The sequence below is a fragment of the Nycticebus coucang genome, chromosome 9, assembly GCF_027406575.1.
Source record: "Nycticebus coucang isolate mNycCou1 chromosome 9, mNycCou1.pri, whole genome shotgun sequence".
NCBI classification, from domain to species: Eukaryota; Metazoa; Chordata; class Mammalia; order Primates; family Lorisidae; genus Nycticebus; species Nycticebus coucang.
In genome coordinates, this window is record NC_069788.1 from 5,011,261 (window position 1) to 5,033,119 (window position 21,859).

General features: G+C 44.0%; 1 protein-coding gene across 1 annotated transcript in view; it reads right to left on the minus strand.

Moving 5' to 3' along the window:
• BCKDHB (branched chain keto acid dehydrogenase E1 subunit beta) overlaps positions 1-21,859 on the minus strand; it is a 212,014-nt gene that overhangs the window by 181,714 nt on the left and 8,441 nt on the right. The window contains exon 3 of the mRNA XM_053602731.1: positions 18,821-18,889. Within this exon, the coding sequence (XP_053458706.1) occupies positions 18,821-18,889 (69 nt within the window). The remainder of the gene's footprint in view (positions 1-18,820; positions 18,890-21,859) is intronic.

Below are 21,859 nucleotides of genomic sequence, written 5' to 3' on the forward strand. Positions count from 1 at the left end.
AAATACAATGAACATGAATTAGGAACCAGGTTCTTCTGAAAGGCTCAGTCGCAGACAGATGGGGTCTCCGGTCTGGCTCCAGTTGGGAGACCTTGAGGGAGTTACTTAACCTCTTTGCACCTCAGTTTCCAAACCTGCAGAGCAGGGTAAGAAGGGAGCTAACTTCACAGGGCTGTGAGGATTAGCTGAGTTAATACATGTAAAGTTCTAAGAACAGCATTGGGCATGTATAAAGCATGGTAAGAGTCTGCTGCTACAGAACAGCCGGGCATTGTGGCGGGCACCTATAGTCCCAGCTACTCGGGGGGCTGAGGCAAGAGAATCACTTGAGCCCAAGAGTTTGAGGTTGTTGTGAGCTGTGACACCACAGCACTATACCCAGGGTGACCAAGTGAGACTCTGTCTCAATTAAAAAAAAAATCAATTTAAAAAATTAAATAAAAAGAGTCTGTTGCTACTATTATCATCACCATCATTATCTTAATCAATATTACCACATTAATGCAGCATGTAAGCATAGCACCAGCAGCTGACTGTCCTCCAATATTCACTCTCCCCTCTTCTGCAGTGACAGAACCCCAGCGTTTCAACTGAGCATATATCAGGGCGGCGCCTGTGGCTCAGTTGGTAAGGCGCCGGCCCCATATTTTTTAGGGTGGTGGGTTCAAACCCGGCTCCGGCTGAACTGCAATCAACTGAGCATATGTCCACGCAGAACAAAGACTATGTTTCCCAGCCTCACCAACATCTCGATGTACATTCTCCTCTCCTCAGAGAATCAAGCTCTAGGATTGTGCCAGGTATTGGAGAAACACTGAAGAGCTGAGGGCTTCTCAAAAAGACTTCCAACCAAGTCCCCCTATTCTAGAGCCCACTCCTTCATCCCTGCTCCCAGGAGGGAAATTGCCAGTTCCCGAGCCTTTGGGTGATTCTTTGAGGTAAATCAAGCCAGTTCTTGGCTGCCCAGCTGCCCACTCCAGATTTTCTTTATCCAAGACTGCTAAGCCCTTTGCCTTACAGCTTGTAACATTATTCAGAATATCTCCAACCTCTTTCCCCCCATCCTCGTGGATTTGGGGCTTTACAAAAGAAGACCCCTTGACATTTTAATGGCATTGAGAGAGAGCAAAAGTAGGTGCCTATGTTCAATTGTTCCTTTTTCCAGAAGTCTCAGCTGCCATTTTCTATCAAAACTCTCAGTGCACAATTTAATTCCCACTCTGACATTTAAATTCTAGCCAAAATAAAAGAAATCAAGATATCATAATAAAATAAAATAAAAAAGTTAGAACTAAACAATCAAAAGAAAAAACCAAGTTACTGACCATTACTTATAGTTTTGTATTGTTATCTCATTCTTATGCTGTTATTTTCCTTAAAATAAAATTTTACTTTGGCATGTGCATATACCATGATTTCCTTAAAAGCAGGAATCACATCTTAAACTTTTTAGTACCTTCTAGAGTAGTAGAAGCTTGGTTGCATATTTGAATCACCTGGGGACCTTTTGAAACTCCCAACACCCACACCACATTCCACACCAGTAACTCGGCATCTCTAAGGTGAGGCCTCAGCCCAGCAATGCAAGGAAGGGTCGGGACGCCACAGGGAGGGACGGAGCAGCAGCCTCTGGGACCTGTTTCAGATGCTGGTCCCACAGGCCCATGCATACAGCAGGAGGCCGCCACCTCCAAGCCTGGCATCTCCAGCAAGCTAACACATTTGTCTCTGTAAACAGAAAAATAACCCAAGTGATCCCAGGACATTCTACACAACACCTAGGCAAGGGCAGGTGAGGGTTATCACTCACTGAACCACACTATAGTATTAACTACCTGCTTCCTGTGCCCACCAGTCACTGGGGAAGGACAACAGTCAGCCCCAGCCTCTCTGGTCACTGTGCTCAGCCACTGCTGCCCAGTTATCCCTTCACTGCTGGTGAGCAGCTGCCCCAGAAATCCTATCACGTATGTGAACGGAGCCAGGGCTGTTTGGAGTGCCAAACTTCCAGTTCTGCAAAATGATAAAACTGACCCAAATAAAAAAACAGTGCAGTCGCCAGGAAGCAAAGGCTCCAAAATATCCACACAGGGAGAACCTAGGAGAGTCACTGTAGTCGGAACTAAAGCCAGAGGGCCTGTCTTCAGCTCACACTCCACAGCACAGCCACTGCTTTCACCTGGATTTGACAGATGCATGAGACGGTTTGGGGGAGCTGCTGAGGATGGAAGCCTCCTTGAGTACCCCTGACCCCACAACGTTAGCGAAGGCAGGAGCCATCAATGCACCATCAACAAAGCCCTTTTCTTTCATATTTTCTTTTTTGGGGGTTATTCTCCAGACGCTGGGCATCAGTCTACCCACAACTGTGCACAGTGATGGCTAGAAGAGAACAGACAAGTTGAGACTCTAACTAACTGCCAAGGCCTCCACGAGAGGGACTCACGAGAGCAAAATAGATTCCACGTGGTCTGGAGGGGAGACAATGCATCAGATGCTAACGACTGGATCTAATCCTTTCACAGTTCAGCAGAAATTAGAGGCCAAAACAGACAGAAACAATACTTACTGGAGAGGGACCTACAAAAACAAAACAGGGCAAGGACGTCCCAGTGCACCACGCGTCTCAGGTCATGACCTTCCTCAGAACATGGAGATGACTGCGGGAAACGGGGGTGAGACGGAGACAACCACAGTGTGCACGGCCCCAGGAGACTGAGCAGCACACACAGGCGCACACTGGCGACAGCCCCCTGCGAAGTGAGTCCTGGGAAGCTCAGTACTTAAGCTGCAAAAACTGGGAATTACTTTAACTGAAATTTTACTTTCCTGAAATATTTAAGTGTACTGGCAGCCAAAGCCAGGCTGTGAGGTATATTTTAACCCATGCTCTAAGAAAAAAATAGCAGGAACTAGATTTGATGGTAAATGAAGGTGATGCGGGCAGAACTTAGTAAGAGGACCCAGATCATGTGGCTCAAATTCTCCTGACAAGTATCCGAGAGAAATCAGAGGAGGCCGGCAGGGGGAGCCCCAGTAGATGCAGGGTCCCCTCCTGACCCACTCTCAGCACACTGTGGGATGAATTAAAGGGAGCGTAGGGTCAAGGCAGAGAGGGAAGATCAGCAGAGCCGTGCAGCCATTCTGGCTGATACCAGACCCGGAGACCCCACTACCCTGAATGAGGCATTTGCCCTCAAGTCGCCAGCCCCAGACCAACCAAGCCGCAGGCCTCACAGACAGCACTTACCTTTCACAACACTTTATAATTAACCTTTGTGGCCTGACCACAAGACGATGCTGATCACATACAGCTGTTTCCTAACGGGGTTTCTGAATACATAAAAATGTACCTCTGTCCCACAAGGGCTTTCCCTCTTGCTCAGGCGAATCAAGATGCTCCCTGCGCTGTGGGGCAGGGTCTGTGGTCGGTCTGTCTCTCTCAGTAAACTTACTGTTGCTAGTTGGCTTGCTCTGGAATTCACCAAGAACCCACTTGGGAGTTCACGGGCCCTCACCCCCTTCATAGGGTGCCCACAGCAAGGCTGTTATGGAGAGCACGGTAATACAGCAATCTTATGCTAATGTATTGGACTCTTCTCAGTTTACATAAAGAGTTACATATTGTGAACAGAGATGTAACCTTCTTTGACAAAACCAAAAGCTAAATGGTTCTGGGGCAGAAACTCTGCAGATCCGTATTTAATGAAAGAAAAGGTGACTTCTCCAAAGCAAATGACTGAGCTGCTTTACTGGCCTGTGAGCGCACTAAGAACACTGTCCAAGTTTGGTGTTTAATTCAGAGTTAAATAAATGCAATGGGTTTATTCCATTTAATAAGCCCTTTTTCTTCCTTTGATTAAAGAATTGTGATGTTCCAAAAGTGATCTGAAGTTTCCTCCGTCATGCCTTACAAAGCAAAAAATAACAAAGTCTCCTTTTGCATTTGAGGAAGTTCTACTTTTTTTTTTCTTTGACACAGAGTCTCACCATGTCACCCTCGGTAGAGCGCCATGGCATCACAGTTCACAGCAACCTCAAACTCCTGGGCCCAAGCAATCAATTCTCCTACCTCAGCTTCCCAAGCAGCCAGGACCACAGGCGCCAGCCACAATGCCCGGCCATTCTTTGGTGCAGTTGTCACTGTTGTTTAGCTGGCCCAGGCCGGGTCGGAACATGCCAGCCTGGGTGTATGTAACTGGTACCACAACCACGGAGCTGGAACTTCTTTTTTTTTTTTTTAAGAGACAGAATCTCACTTTGTTGCCCTCGGTAGAGTGCTGTGGCATCACAGCTCACAGCAACCTCCAGCTTTTGGGCTTAGGCCATGCCTCAGCCTCAGCAATGCCTCAGCCTCCCAAGTAGCTGGGACTACAGGTGCCCGCCACAATGCCCGGCTATTTTTTGTTGTAGTTTAGCCGGGGCTAGGTTTGAACCCTCCACCCTCAGTATATGGGGCCGGTGCCCTACTCACTGAGCTATAGGCGTGGCCCCAAGCCGCTTGCTATTTTAAGAACAAAATGACCAGAGTCTATATAAGGACCTTGATTAATTACAAATGTAATACTAGGTTTGTGTGTGTTCCATTTGGCTTAGAAACAAGCATCTTTCTTTCTGCTTAGACTCCAAGCTGGCAAATAACAAAAAAGAGAGAAGAGGTGTTTGAGCAATGTGCCCAGAAAATGAGAATTCCTTATTGCCAAAGATACTCCAGCTTCCAGGAGCCAAAACTGCAGAATAAGAATTGTTTGGCTAATTTATGGTTGGCCCAATGCCACCACTTTTGTCTGGCAGCCAGAGGACCTGGAGGGGAGGGATGTCAGGACGCCTCGGGAGAAGGTCAAGCCTTCACTGCTAAAGCCACCTGTGGGTGTAACTGCTCACCAGGAAACTGAGAACTTTTGCCCAACACGCTTCCCAAATGATTTCTTAGCACATGACATTTGCCAACCTTTACCTAAGTGATCCTTTGCAACTCTGCCAATCAAAGCAACTGAGAGAACGCATCTTTGTAAAGCAGGGACAGGAAACACCCCTGTGCTCCGACCCGCGATGGCTTTTACATGGGCAGGCTCACTCAGCAGACCTCTGGAAGTGACAGTGGCTGTTTTCACTGGCTATTACTAGTCTGGAGAATAATTTTTCATAGGAATTGAATTATTATTATGTGATTTTGTAACTGCGTTAAAGGTAATACACAGTGGAAATCCGAGTTAGAATTAGAGGCACAGAATGTCTTGCTGTGAAAAAACCTACACACTTATATTCAGACTTCCTGGGACAGGTAAGGGACCTCAGGTCAACTCCACATTTGCACAAAAAGTCAGCGTGAAGCTGCCCTCTGGCTCCTGTGGCTGTGACACCTGCCACTTCCTGAAGGAAGGGCACTCTCAGCTGTACTTCAGCAGACTTTGTGATCTCTGTCTCAAAGGGAACAAAATAAGACGGGAGATACGGGCACCCCTAGATTCTGACCCATCTTAACTGCACCATACAAACTGCTACATTGATCCTCTTTCAGCCTTGGTGATTTTAGGAATCTAAACTGGCTATTATTGATTGATACTCTTCACTGATTTGTGCTTTCTTAATTTTGAGGAATGTGATAGAACTGCTAAAGTGATAATCTTCAAGGACCTCTGAGAAAGTAAAATCAAGGAAGAGGCCATGCTGTCTGAATAAAAGAAAAAAAAAAAGAAGAAGTATTTTCCACAGCTGGTCTGATTCACAATATTCTGTGACTCTCCTACGTACCAGCAGGGCCTTTTCTTTGAAAAGGAGGGAAGTGACTCTAATGAAAGATAAACAAATTTAATTGTTTTAAACAATTAGGTCAAGGCAGCACAAAAGCAAAACTTTTTCCAGTGTCCCTTCCCCCACCACAGCCAGTGCCGAGGTCAAAGGGGCCAAGAGTGAGAGACGGAATCACCATGACATTTTTCAAATTTGTCATAATCACAAACTTTATATTATTTTAATGTTTTATTCCCATCTTATACACCGAAGGGGTTCCTGTGGCCTTCCAAAGGATCTTACTATCTCCAAATCCCTAATTACAGTGCTTATATCACCATGTCCTCACCTCCCCTTGCCCAGGTCAGCAGACCCAGCAGTGGCGGGAAGGTGCTTGACACCTGCTACCCACCCAGAAGGGTAATAGAGACAGTGCTTCCCTCTCCTCAGGGCCAGCGTGAGTCATCTTTCTAGTGGATGGCATTGTACGTTGAACATTTCTTAAAATTTCAATATATGTGTGTATTTTAATTTTTCAAAACCTGACCTTTATTACTCAAAGAAACTTCCATTATATGCATCTATTTTCCCATGATCTGTGGCTAAAATGGAGGTTTAAAGCAGGAAGCCTTGTAACTCAAAAATTATATTTGAATCAAATAAAAAGCAATTCTGAATTTGTGAGAAGAAAAATCATTGGCTTCGATGTACAAAAATTAGAAGGTGAGCTATCAAAACTTAAACATCTAAAAATACCGAATCATGCATCTTAATTCAAGAAATACTAAACATTGAAGAAAACAAAACAGGTTTGCATTCATCCCTCTATCAAAGGCACTTGTTGTCTGAGAGGGGTTTTTCCGAAGACTGAACACCCGATTGGAAAGCTAACCCAGCAACATCATCCCTAGTGTTAAATGAACATGTGACGCACTTCATACTTTACATGAAAACGTAGAACAAAAGAGCTTTCCCTCTCTTTCTCCATACAGAGGGTGTCGAAAAATGCATTCACGTTTTAAGAGCTGTTATCTATGCACCTGACTTTTCAAAGTTGAGTTGGAGGCACTGTTTCTGGTCACGTGTACCCAGTGTGCTGCCCACGTCCATTTTACCTGCAATCCATACACGTTGGGGAATGATTGATTTTACTTCCAGTGAGATTGCTTTTAAAGTGTATACATGTTTTTTGGCACCCTTGTATATATTGCTCTTAATAAAATATAAATAGATTTGTTTTCTTAATCCTTACTTGTAACGTCTAAAAAGATAGAAAAATCCGTGTTGTACTTCCTGACAATAGTCTCATTTTTCCCAGTTCACTTCAATCCAAGTCCGTCCCCCAAGCCCCTGTTGGTACTCACCTTTGAAAATTGTAAAAACGTGGCATTATCAAATAAGGGCATTACATTCTGCCTGATACTCAAAATGTCACCGGGAGCACCTGCTGGCAGCTCTAACGTTTATTGTTTAATCAATTAAGGGCGGGGGGAAACAGCTGAAGCACCAGCTGCCAGCCCACGGCAACTTAATACTCTCAGAAAATCTCATTTACAGGAGAATCATAGAAAAAGAATTTTTTTGAACTTTTAAATATGGATTTCTGATAACTAGCTTCTTCTTACTCCAGGAATAAGCAAAACCCTTGAGTTCTGCTTTATTAGAATTCCTTTTATTTCTTGTATTTTTATGCACATATTTCAATGAGTTGCTCATTTATAAATAAGGAGGAGAGAAAACATAGTACAAAAAGCTCAGAACTGCGTTTTAGGAAGCCTCGGCTCCAGACCGGACTCACCCACTTACCGTAGGGAAGCTTGGTCATACTGACCTCTCAGAACTTTGGTTTCTACTTTACATGGAGATAGACGAGGTAAGAGTTTCTCAGACTCGGCGCTATTGACATTTTAAGTCAGTTCTTCTTGGGAGATGGCCATTCTGTGCATGGCAGGACAGTTATCAGCGTTTCTCATCTCTATCCACTAGATACCAGTGGTATCCTCAAGTTGTGATGATCAAAAATATCTCTAGACACTGCCAAAACCACCACTAGTTAAGAACTACTAGACTAGGTATGTCCACAATTTCCTTCCAGCTCTAATAACCTATAAAAGATATATATTTTTACAACGTTTATAACTTTTAGGTAGAATCCCACACCCATCCCTTCTCCTCCTTCCCTCTCCCCCCTCCCTCCTTCCCCCTTCCCTCATCTTGAACTGAATTCAGCTTTTCTCTTATGTGAGCATGTATTAGTTCTGTCTACTGGCTTCATGTTAGTATGGAGTATGTTGGATGTTTGTTTTTCCATTCTCGTGATACTTTACTAAGAAGAATATGTTTCAACTCCATCCAAGTTAATACAAAAGATGTAAAGTCTCCATCTTTCTTTATGGGTGAATAGTATTCCATGGTATACATATAACAGAGTTTATGTATCCATTCCAGGGTTGATGGGCATTTAGGCTATTTCCACATTTTGGCGATTGTAAATTCAGTCACGATGAAAAATCTAGTGCAAATGTCCTTATGATAAAATGACATTTTTTCTTCTGGGTAGATGCCTAGTAATGGGATTGCGTGATCAAATGGAAGGTGTAATTTGAGTTCTCGGAGGACTCTACATACTTCTTTCCAAAGAGGCTGTATTAGTTTGCAGTCCCACCAACAGTGTAAAAGAGTTAGTTCCCTTCTCTCCACATCCACACCAGCATCTGCAGCTTTGAGACTTTGTGATGTGGGCTGTTCTCACTGGAGTTACGTGATATCTCAGGGTGGTTCTGATTTGCATTTCTATGACAATTAGGGACTTTGAGCAATTTTTTATATATTTGTTAAACATTCGTCTGTTTTCCCCAGAGAAGGTTTTGTTCATGTCTCTTACCCAATCCCCCAAAAAGATGGGATTTTTTCTCTTTTTTTGTTGATTAGTTTGAGTTCTCCATAGATTCTATTTATCAACCCTTTGTCAGATTCATAACCTACAAAACATAATAACATCACAGTTTCTTAAATTTGTTATTCACTAAGCTGCTGATTAACAAGCCAACTGTGAGAATACTCATTTTAATTTTTTGAAAAGTTAAAATCAGTTAAACTGATACAGTGACCATTTGTATCAGTTCTTATTTTAATATATTCTAAAAGCTTTATTTGGAAAAAATTCACAAAAGGCATCAAAGCAATAAGATAAACCAATATAAATGAAGAATATGTCAAAATATTGTCATCCCGTTTTCTATGGTAACTCTTTCAACTGAAAAAAAAAATGAGATAAAAAGAAAGGCTTATTGCTGGATCATATAGAAATTCTACTCTTTTTTAGGGACTGCCTTGCTGTTTTCCAAAGTGTCTGCAAGTACATTCCCATCGACAAGGCACAGGGGTTCCAAGCTCATCACAGTCTCAGCAGCACCATCCATCATGTGGCTTTCTGGACGCCGGCCATCATGATGAACATCAAGTGGCATTCCAGGATCATCAGATTTGCATTTCCCTGATAATTAGTGACACTGAGCATCTTGTCATGTGCTCATGGTTTATGTATCTTCATCTTCTTTGGAGAAATGTCTATTCAAGTCATTTGCCTATTTTTTAATTAGGCTGTTGTTTTTTTTCTTGTAGTTTTAAAGTTCTCCACATATTCTGGATATTAATCCTTTACTGGTTATGTGATTTGGAAATATTTTCTCCCATTCTGTGGGCTGCCGTCCAACCTGTTGATAGCATCCTTGGAAGCACAGGTTTTTAATTTTGATGGGGCCCAATTTGTCTATTTCCCTGTGTGTTGCATATGCCTTTGGAGTCATATCCAAAATATCTTTACCGGCGGCGCCTGTGGCTCAGTGAGTAGGGCGCCGGCCCCATATGCCGAGGGTGGCGGGTTCAAACCCAGCCCCGACCAAACTAACAAAATATCTTTACCAAATCTGGCATCATGAAGCTCTCCCTTGTGTTTTCTTCTAAGAGTTTTACAGTTTTATGTTCAGAGCGTTAACTTACGTTAAGCTAGTTTTTGTATATGATGTCAGGTGAAAGTCCAACGGTTTTTGGACATGAATATCTCGTTTGTCTGGGATCATTTGTTGAAACTACTGACCCTTTCCCCACTGGCTGGTCTCGGCACCCTTGTCAAAATCATTCATTAATCCGGGGGGCTATTTCTGGGTTCTCTACTCTATTCCATTGGCCAGTGTTTGTCTTTAGACCACTGCCACCGTTTTGATTACTATAGCTTTGCAGTAAGTTTTGAAGTAAGGAAGTGTGAGTCCTCTAACACTCTTCTTCAGAATTGTAAGTAGTAACACAAATAGCTATTTGTATATCTATGTTATAGCAACATGGTAAACGATAGCCAAAGGGTAGAAGCAATCTAAGTGTCCGTGATAGATGAGTGGATAAACAAATTACGTATAGACACAGGATGAAATAGTATTCAGCTTTAAAAGGGAAGAACATTTTGGCACATACAACATGGATGAACCTCGATAATATTATGCTAAATGAAATAAGCCAGTCGCACAAGAAGCATGCTGTACGATCACACACATACTCATAAAGACAGAATGTAGAATGGTGGTTGCCAGGCGCTGTGGTAGACAAAATACAGAATTATTGTTTGATGTGTACAACATTCCAGTTTTGCAAAATGAAAAAGTTCTGGTGATGGATGGTGGTGACGGTTGCACAAGGATGTAGACTAGTGAACACATAAAAATGGTTAAAATGCCAAATGTGTCACACATATATATTACCATGATGTTTAAAACAAATTCACTAATTCTTTTTTAAAAGGGTGCCAAGAGGAAAGAGACATATTATTTTTTTTTTTTTTTTTTTTTTTTGTAGAGACAGAGTCTCACTGTACCGCCTTCGGGTAGAGTGCCGTGGCGTCACACAGCTCACAGCATCCTCTAACTCTTGGGCTTACGCGATTCTCCTGCCTCAGCCTCCCCAGCAGCTGGGACTACAGGCGCCCGCCACAACGCCAGGCTATTTTTTTGTTGCAGTTTGGCGGGGGCTGGGTCTGAACCCACCACCCTCGGCATATGGGGCCAGCGCCCTACTCACTGAGCCACAGGCACCGCCCGAAAGAGACATATTAGATATGTCCATATAGCTATCTATCTGCGTATGTCTATATCTATAGACATCTATCCAGTCCTGGCCAATGTGTACTCTTAGGAAGCCAAGGGACTTTGTAAAACCAGAAGCAAGTCAAGGCATCTGACACTCAGGAAGTCAGAAAACACATAAAGCTACTAACTTTCAAAATGTTTTAGCAAGTATGTAATAATGGCTTATACCAACTTATTAAATAATACCTGTTTCCATTCCAAATTCCTCAGTTAGACATCTTACAATCTGTATCTGGAACTGAACCTGCTTTGAAAGTCATAAAAATATATACTTCGGTAGGTAAAATAGATCAGGAACATATTTAATTTCCCTAAGGAAATTTTTTTCATGAGTTTTATCAAGTTTTATCTTCAGTAAAATTAGTTTCAACTTACAAAGGCCACACCCCAACTCGCAGACCAGCACTCTTCACTGGAAACCTGACATAAACCCAAGAGCATGATTATCACCCAAGTAACCCTGCTTTGCAACAGAAAGCATACAGGTATAATGAAAGGTCACTCGTTCTGTTGAAGATATTAATTTCATAATTCAAGGACAAGTATAATAGACCACTCAAAAGATTTTACTTACTGCCCTCAAACATACAATTTGATTATGCTGGAAAGAGGAATTCTTTTTCTGTTTGTTTGTTTGTTTTTTTGGAGACAGAGTCTCACTATGTCATCCTCAGTAGAGTGCTGTGAAGTCACAGCTCACAGCGACCTCAAACTGTTGGGCTTAAGCAATTCTCTTGCCTCAGCCTCCCAAGTAGCTGGGACTATAGGCGCTCGCCACAACGCACAGCTATTATTTTGTTGTAGTTGTCACTGTTGTTTGGCAGGCCCGGGCTGGGTTCGAACCCGCCAGCTCTGGTGTATGTGGCTGGCACCCGAGCTGCTGAGCTACAGGCACTGAGCCCGGAAAGGGGAATTCTTAAGAAAAGATCAAATTAAGTGCATAAGTTAGCCCATGGTTCCAAGATGATATAACAATTGCTATATGCAATAAATTTCCAAATCAAAATGTGTGTGGGGGGGATCCTCTTTTAAAAAAAAGAAAAAAAGCACAAGGATAACCTGACCGTGTATGGTGGCAGGACCCTGGGGACCATGGTCCTTGTTTTACCAAGGACCCAGTCCTTTCCCCTCAATCCACTGATGAGGACCCTGAGCCCCAAAGTCAAGCCCCAAACATGGGCACATCAGAGCCCGAACTCCCCTGCTCAATTCCTGTCCTACTTTGCCTTCCTGACTGCAGTGTATTAAAGTATCTGGTTATACAATTTCTGTGATATTTACATAAGAAAACAAGTAAGTGGTTATATTAGTTTTCCCAAGCGGTTGTGACAGGCCACACTTGTGGTGTAAAGGAATGAATAGAGTCATAGAAAAATATCAAGTCCCATGAAAAGACAGATGGTTAGGCCTGCTGACTAATTCAGCAAAGTCCTCTGCTGTTCCTTTTCTTACCTAAATTTCATCCACTAAGTGGGCCACATATAGTCTAAGAACCGCTGCCAAACAGTATCTCTATCAGTTCAGAACAGTGTTAGGTAAAAACACACCTTGAATCTGACACACCCACGTCTTATTTGAATGAAACACACATGTGCTCTCTCTTTTACAGAGAATGACAATAATGAGAACAGACTTCGCCTCTCACATGGAACTTGCCTCGTTACTTAACACGAATGACAGCGTGTGTGGCGTTTGGCATGAAGTCACAGACACCTACAAAACAGCCTCCTTTAACTGCCCTCTCCCATCCTTGCTTCCCTCAACTTCCCCGGTTCCCACGGTCGCTCCTGATCTCAGAGCTGCCATCCAGCACCCAACGTGCCAGAGAGGATATTCTGGTCTATTTCTTTTCATTTTTGAAGCACTCCTGGATTCTGTCCTATCAAGGATGGGGAAGGAGGAGAGAATCAGGTTAGTGGTGCTGAATGCACACTCACCTGGACCATCTTTGGATAAAAAAGAGTTCTGTGATAATAAATATGGAAAACAAACAAACAAACAAAAAAAAGAGTTCTTTGTCTGCCTTCCTCTTTTTTATAGCAGGGCTTCTAATTACACAATTCTTCCTTTTTAATCTTAATCTGTATTCAGGTTTACAATATCATGTCAGTAACCTGCAATCCTTTAAATTCTACCTTCTGATGCATAGAATGAATGCTTTGCCCAGTTCCAGGACACCAGGGCAGGGCCGACAGCCGTGCTCTTATTTCAAGGTGTAGGCTGCCACCTGCTGGCCGTGCCCTCTGCCAACTCCATGCTCAGTTCTCCCCAGAAAGCCAACTGGTTCCTCCCAAGTTTTCTTTTCTAAGTCATTTAATGCAGTGTGATGATTTTATTGTTATATTGAGCTAAATCAGTATAATCTTTTAGTTATTTCAAATATAAATTCTCTTAGCTTAAAGAAAAAGAATGCTAAGCAGACATGCGTCTGCATGGTAAAAATTCCTGACCTGAGCTCAGAAAGGTATACGTACTTTTTTAAGTATGTGATTTTCTTTTTAAATACACAAGAAAATTTTGTTTTACTATATATTTTTCTTCACTATTTCCTTTATTATTCAATTCTGAAAACAGATCTCTCATTCTCATTAAACAAATTAAACCACCACCTGGCGGTGCCTGTGGCTCAACGGAGTAAGGCTCCAGCCCCATATGCCGGAGGTGGCGGGTTCAAACCCAGCCCCAGCCAAAACTGCAAAAAAAAAAAAGAAAAAGAAAGAAAGAAATTAAACCACCATTCATGGTGATTTAATTGTTCATCTTGATCAACATCAGCCTGGAATTATTAAAAGTTTTAATTCATAGTCCTAAAGCGAATATAAAAAAAAAAAAAAAAAACCTCACAGAAGCTGCAGGCGAGAAAGCCAGAAGAGTTAGTTAGCCATTAATTAGCTCAGACCCCTACCACGTAGGCACAAATCTGGAGGTGACGACTAAGAGTCCTGGACTTTTTAAATTAAGAGTTAGTTTCTCTCTATTTTAACCTATTTGTTAAGGAAAAAAAAAATCAGACCAACCTTTTCAATTAAGAGTTAGTTTCTCTCTATTTTAACCTATTTGTTATGGAAAAAAAAATCAGACCAACCCAAATAGTTAGAGATATCTGCTTTCTGAGACAGTATGCCACTGTCTTAGCAATAAAACAAAAGGATAAATTCCGGGCAGCGCCTGTGGCTCAGTGAGTAGGGCGCCGGCCCCATATGCCGAGGGTGGCGGGTTTGGACCCAGCCCAGGCCAAAACTGCAACAAAAAAATAGCCGGGCGTTGTAGCGCGCGCCTGTAGTCCCAGCTGCTGGGGAGGCTGAGGCAAGAGAATTGCGTAAGCCCAGGAGTTAGAGGTTGCTGTGAGCCGTGTGACACCACGGCACTCTACCCGAGGGCGGTACAGTGAGACTCTGTCTCTACAAAAAAAAAAAGGATAAATTCCCTCAGCCACAGTCGTCACCATAGCCGTGACAATAGTGCTAGAGATGCCACTGGAAGGCTTGCTGCCTTTGAGAAGCTGCCTGCAGTGGAGATACAGGGTGGAGATGGTTACAGGATAACCTGCAAAGTTAAAGGATGCACTCTGAACACTGATGAGGCAGTGCCCGAGTCTGCCCAGAGGGTAAGAAGAGCTTCACCGAGCAAACTTGGGAAGAAGAAACTGGAGTCTGCCAGGTAGTCAGATGAAGAAGAGGGGGACACACAGCATGTGCGAGAGAGAGGTGGCAAGCTGTGGAGAGTGGGCTGTGAGACGGCAGGGCCCTCACAGCCTGGGGAACATTCAGAGAGTGAACCTCCAACCGCTTCTCCTCGGTTCCCAAAACAGCCATACTCCTTTCTTCCTGCTCCCTCTGCCAGAAGTCACGTAGCCCTTTCTTTGTCTCGTTAACTATGCAGAGATCCTGGAGATCTCTCCCTTTTTTCTCCCTGTCATATGCTAACAAAGTTAAGTAGTAAGCACCAAGTCACATAGTTCTTCCTTTGTTTTGTTAACTATGCTGGGATCATCACAAAGTTAAGTAGTAAGCACTAAGTCACACAGTTCTTCCTTTGTTTTGTTAACTATGCTGGGATCATCACAAAGTTAAGTAGTAAGCACTAAGTCACACAGCTCTTCCTTTGTTTTGTTAACTATGCTGGGATCATCGTGATCTTTCCCTTCTTGCTTCTTGTCATATGTTAACGAAGTTGAGTAGAAACCATGAACAAGATGGTTTGTCTTTGGTAAAGTTATTTACATTTTTCTATTGTACTGTAAGACCAAAACTATGTCTGCTGTGTATGCTATTTCCCCATATTGTCTATGCTACCTCCCCCTGGACAACCCTGTACAGATCCTATAAAATAAAGCTGATTTTGTGCTTTGGTGCTGGCAGCAGCCGTCAGCTCTCCCGATGCCATCCTTTGATTCCGTCTCTTCTCTTATGCTGTATTTTTCTCAGTTCCCACCAATTCCACTCTGGTTCACTTCCCTTCACCGTGCTGGTTCATGACAGTAAGCAACAGCAAGCTTAGGGAAAACATCTAGTGATTTAACATATGAAAAAAATAAACTAGATGAGGTCAGGTCCCTGCCTAAGTAGATCCCAAAATCTTCTGCACACCCCCCTAAGCAATGTGCGTTTTAGAGTGGTCACCCCGGCAACAAAGCAGGGAGTGGATCAGAGGAAGGAAAAGACACAAATTGCTGCAAATTACAAGAATAAGTTGTCACAAGCCGCACATTAAATTCACAAATACTAACAGAAACTGATAAGCCAAAAATAATCTGCATGCAGCCTGTGGGTCACAGGTTAGACACCCCTGGAAGAAAGGGTGATTACTAAGAAAAGAAATAAAACTCTCCAGGCAGAGAAAATTAAGTATCTAATGTACCAGGGCAGTAAGAATGAAAAGGAAGGGCCAGATGACAAATTAAGAAGAGAAAATGACAGGACTCGGCCGACTGTGGGGAATGATAAAGGAGGAAGACACTGGCCCTCCCGGGCTTCTGGCTCAAGTAACTGAATACGGGGTGATGTGTCACCAGAAGGGAACATGCCGCAGGAGCCGTGGGTTTGCTGGGTGGGGATAACCAATTCAGCTTCGAAAATGCTAACTATGAAGTCACTGTGGGAACATGAGGTAAAGATGTACAGTGAATACTGAGTATCCAAACCCAAAGCTCCAGACAGAGGTCTGAACTGGACAGAAATTCTGGAGTCACCAGTCTATGGGCAGCAGGTGTCATGACTCAAATGCCCCAGACAGAACAGGCACAGTGAGCAGAGTGCTACGGATGAGGCCTCGGCAGCTCAGGTGGGCACATGGCACGTTATCACACTGCATCAGCAGGACAGACCAGCGAGGCCTGGAGAGTGCGCAGTGGCACAGCAGTGCCAGTGCAGACAAGACTAAATTGCAAAAGTACAATTCCACACTTCAAATATTAGCTAATGTATGTAAACATATTCAAATAGGGTCTAGAAGTATAAAAGGGTTGTACAGTAGAAATATGAGCAAGTTTTATTTTCTTTATCCTTCTGTGTCCTTTCCAAACTTTCTACAATATATACAGGGTGGCCGAACTTTATGGCCACCCTGTATATATTGTAGAAAATTTGGAAAGGACCCAAAAGGATAAATAAAATAAAACTTGTTCATATTTAGTTCTTACAAACTTTACGACCACCCTGTATACATTACTTTTAAAATCAAACGTATAAAGATTTTTAACTATTTTTTTAAGAACCAAAAGTTTGTAGGAGACTCAAAAGGAAGAAAGATAACCTTTTTGCCCAATCATCTCCAACTCTCAGCACATACAAGAAATAGGCAGCTAAACCCAGAAACCCAACCTGCTATGAATAAAAGAGAAAGAACGAGCTGGAAGATCCTAATAAGTGAGAAGGAACCTGCTATGGTTTCTTGGATTCAAGTATAACATGATCTCTGAGAAACTGGGACTGAAAAAGAGACAACGGTTAAAGAAAGTCTGAAAGGCCCTCCTCAGCCTTTGCAAACACACGAGCCTTACAGGGAAGTGGCAAAGGTGAGTAGAAAGGGGGAGGCCAGACCGAAGACCCCATTCTTGGCAAAGGAAAACACTCCCAGAAAAAGGGAAAAATAAAAAAGTAAGCTGAGTTGGAACAACGCCAAGTCAGCTAGTTACCTTTAAACCAGCCACCGCTACATTTCTTACTGAGCAAGTTTCCTGCTTTTCCTAGAACTCTGGCCTATTGGGGATTACAGCTTACAAACACCCCTGCTGGGTCTGTAAACACTCTGGAGAAAACAATGGCCACAGAAGATGCTGTGGCAAGGCCTGGCAAGGTACATTAACTAGGCTGTTTCCTGCCCAGTAAACAATCAAAACAAATACTCATTGTGGAGATTTGTATTTGGCTGGGGCAGAGATCAAGGGAACAGCTGCAGCCCCGAAATATGGGGTTTATATCCTCATATCCCTTATCGCAGAGGAAGACCCTCTGTGGTGGTGATGAGAGGAAAATTCCTCTCTCCCACCAATTCCTCAGAGGAGATGGACACCAGTGGCGTTTTACTCCACAGTGAACTAGTGGAGGTTAACACCTCCCTAGGAATCTGTGCATGTGACCTCAGACAGGAGGCTGCCCCCACACAAGGCTCAGGTTCTGGATTTCTCAAGGCTGTTCTTAAGGTTAATGATTATAGAAACAATAGGAGCTGATATGCTCACTCAGAGAAACTGCTGGAGTCTTTGTTCCCTCCCTCAGCTTACCCTCTGTGCTAATGAGCAAATGGCCTTCCATCAAAGCTGAGTGGAACTGGCACTTGGGGGCTGAGGTCCCCTGGGTTCCCACCTTTGAAAATTCTGTTCTGCGTGTCCTTTCTCCTTCTTTCTCATCGTTTCTAACTTTATATTTCTTAGCTTGGTTGCTGCCAGATCCACAGGTCTTAAGGGACCCTGCCCCTGGGACGGGATCCCGGCAGGCCAGCTCCTCCTGATGAACTTACCTGCCTGCTGACTTCTGAGTAGCTGGGGCTGAGAGAAGGAACACAGCGTAAGAAGCACCCTGACAGCAGGGGGTCGAAACACTCTCCCTGCTCAGCCAGTCGGGGGAGTGGGGATTCGAGGATGGACCAAAACACTCTGATGGTTCCATGGCTGAGTCCAATAAAATTCATACAAGCAATAGGCAGAGACCCCAGGCGTGGCAGCAAAAGACAGGGCAGCGGGGAGGAGTGTGGGGAAGGGTTGCCTGGGGGCTCACTGAATGCCTGCTTGGCCAGGCTATGGGCAGGTTATTCAGTCAAACACTGGTCTAGATGTTGCTGTGAAGGCATTTTTTAGAGGTGATCAACATTTAAATCTATAGATTTTGAGTAAAACAGATTACCTTTCAATAATTCAAAGACAATAATTAAACAACATGTTCCACAGGGTGAGTGAACCTCATCTGGTCATTTTAAGGCCTAAAGAAAAGATTGAGGTTTCCCAAGCAAAAAGGAATTCAGCCTCAAGAATGAAAAAGAAAGTGCTGAAACTGTCAGCCAGCCATCCGGTTTGCCCTGCGGACCCGCCACCCCCACAACTGCATGAGCCAATTCCTTAAAAAATAAACCTCTCTCTCTTCTCTCCTTCCTCCCCAACAAGACGAACTCCATTAACAGAGACCAACAGGCAGAAGACTCAGCTGGAGGGGACGGACTGACACAGGCTAAGGCAGCAACGAGACACCACAGGTTCTCGGCCAGAGGAAAGGCAGATAAACAAATCCATTACGTGAAGTTTACAGGGGAATCTATAGTGTGTCTAACGGGAACGAGATCTGAGAAATGCCAGAGACATCTAGGCCAAAGGATGCTGCGGGTAGCTGTGGAAGTGGAAAGGACCCCTCCATGCAATGAGGATGTGGAAAACAATTTAACAGGCATATTTTGTGTTTTCAAGATCTTAAACTACAAATTCTACAGGGACATTGTCCATATAGGGGTGAACTTACCATACTTGTCTCGTAAACCAACAGTGCATCTGAAGACTCCACCAAAGGCAACATCTTCACCAAATATTACTGAAAGACAATAATTATACAACATGTTTGGTTTAATAATCCCTACAATGAAAAATAAGTAACTGAAACATTTACATTTTAAATCATAAAACAAGCCAGGTGCAGTGGCTCACGCCTGTAATCCCAGCACTCTGGGAGGCCAAGGAGGGTGGGGATCCCTTGAGGTCAGGAGTTTGAGACCAGCCTGAGCAAGAGGCAGACCCCATCTCTACTAAAAATAGTAAAAATTAGCCAAGGATGGTGGTGCTTGCCTGTAGTTCCAGCTACTGTGGAGGCTGAAGCAGGAGGATTGCTTGAGCCCAGTAGGTTGGAGGTTGCTGTGAGCTAGGCTAATGCCACAGCACTCTAGCCTGGGCAACAAAGTGAGACTCTGTCTCAAATAAAAATAATTATAAAACAGAAATGGGCCACTCTCTCATGCTCCACTCCATCCCCAGCTCCCGTCCCTGCCCCACCAGAAGGGCTACAGGCTCTCTGGGCCCTTACTTTAAAGGCCCAGTCCCTCAGCCTCTCCCTCCACCTTGATCTCCTCAACAAAATCCCTTGAGTCCTTCACCATTTTTTTTTTTTTTTTGAGACAGAGTCTCACTATGTTGCCCTCAGTAGAGAGCTGTGGCATCACAGCTCACAGCAACCACAAACTCTCAAACTCTTGGGCTTAAGCAATTCTCTTGCTTCACCCTCCCAAGTAGCTGGGACTACAGGCGCCTGCCACAACACCCGGCTATGTTGTCATTGTTGTTGTTGTTATTGTTGTTTAGCAGGCCGGGGCCAGGTTCAAACCCGCCAGCCTCAGTGTATATGGCTGGCACCCTAACCACTGAGCTACAGGCACTGAGCCAAGTCCTCCACCCTTTTCATAAAACCCCTTAGACTCCCAGCTGCCTGCTTTAAGCTCCCTTTCCCTGGATAATTTACCAAAAGCCCTCTGGCCTAATCTCAAAGCCCCAGGCACACAGGTCTTTGGGTAAATGCTGACACCTGAAAGCAATCTGACACAGTCTCGGGTCCGCTGAATTACAGACCTAACCCTTGCTGTTTTTCCAACCATTCAGGCACAGACCCAGGATCCCTTTGTAACAGTCTTCCAAACCCTGGCTACTAAAACTAGTCAGTCTGACTGCAGATTACATCAGCATCTCGGGAACCCGTGTCCTTGGAGCCACACGTGGCCTTCTGCATCCTTGAGTGCAACCTTCTGACTGAATCCAAACTTCACAGGACAAATCCTTCTAATAAATAATTTTTAGAGGGATTATTATTATTGTGCTCACACTTAGTCTGGTTGCAATGGCTCATGCCTATAATCCCAGCACTCTGGGAGGCTGAAGGGAGTAGATCACCTGAGCTCACAATTTTGAGACCAGCCTGAGCAAGAGTGAGAACCTATCTCTAAAAAACTAGCCAGGCATTGTGGGGGGCACCTATAGTCCCAGCTACTCAGGAGGCTAAGGCAGGAGGATCACTTGAGTGCAGGAGTTTGAGGTTGCTGTGAGCTATGAAGCCACGGCACTGTACCCAGGGTGACAAAATGAGACTCTGTCTCAAAAAAAAAGGTGGAGGGGAGGGGGACTTGTTCTGTGAGGTTTGGATTCAGTCAAACAAAGGAGCCCAAGTTTGTAATGTGGCTAACATTTAACGCAAAGTACCTAGAGACAGAGGCGCTAAGCAACTGAATCCACATTACCCGGCCCTCTAGGTGGGAAACCTTTATATGTCCTATCACCACATCAGGTAAACAGCCCAGTGCTGTCCACAAATTCGGACAGAGTGGGATGTGCAACCCCAGGTTGGGCTCTGCTGCACCTTACCTTCTGTCATATCCACACCTGTGTTTCGCCATCCTCTGTCTGTCCTTGTCTGTCCACAGGAACAGAAAAGGTTGCACAGTGTCTAAAGTGGGAGGCCTTTACTTTGGTCTCGGCAGGTACAGGGCTTAATTTTATTCCCTGGCTAAGTTAGCTCCTAGTTTCTGTCTCTCTGTACGTAATCTCTGGTGCCTGCCAGCAGGTGAGGGGAGCACATGTGCCTCCCAGGTTACACAGGGCTGGCTCGGGACCTTTGCCTCACAGGTGCTGCCACACCAATGTCCGAGACGTGACACTGAACATCCTCTTGCATATCACAGTTCTAGGTTTGTTCCATGCTGAGAGCTTTTTCACCCAGGCTTTGGAGTTTCCAAGATTGAAAAAGCCGTTCTAAATATTTCTGTAATAACAGAACAAGAGTTCAATGTTACTTCCAATCAGAAGTTGTAGCACAGTCTCTGCGGTGTTTTAAAATCACCCTGCCCCAGAGGCAGTGATGCCCAACAGAAACACTGCCTCTTCATGAACGATTCTGGACAGTCTAACCTGTACCTTCTAAAACATTCTTCATCAAAGAAGTGAAGCTGGAACATTTAAAGTCCCTATTCTGAGATGGAGACAATTTAACAGGGTGTGGGGGGCAGGGCTTAGGTTTGCTCTTTCCTGCTCATCCTCTCTCACCCTGATCTGTGGAACAGCTACTAACTCAGAGTTCCTCCCCACAGCCACCAAATCAGCTTTTAATGTTTGAAATGTATAGTGAAGTTTCAGACCAAGGAAAAGGAGGAGTGAAGGACGTGCTGTCCCCAGCTAAGCCAGATCAGTATATTGATTATTTCAAGCTAAAAACACTGGAGAAATCGCAGGTTCAAAAAGGGTGAGCTGACCTCTCTCTTCCTGTGTGCAGCAAACAGTAAGGGCTTCTCTGGGAGGGATGCCCTCCCCCACCCCAGAGAGATCTCTGGGAGGGACGCCCTCTCCATACCAGACAGAGAAAACAGCTGAGAATCACCAGAGATTTAAAATGAAAGCTGCCTGACTAAAAATACTTAACAGAGTAACCCCCACCTTTCACCTGTCTCACACCACACTAATTTATCCAGTGACTCTCCTAGAAAATGTATTGCCTTTAGCCAGATTTTCTTTGTCCCGTCATTTCTTG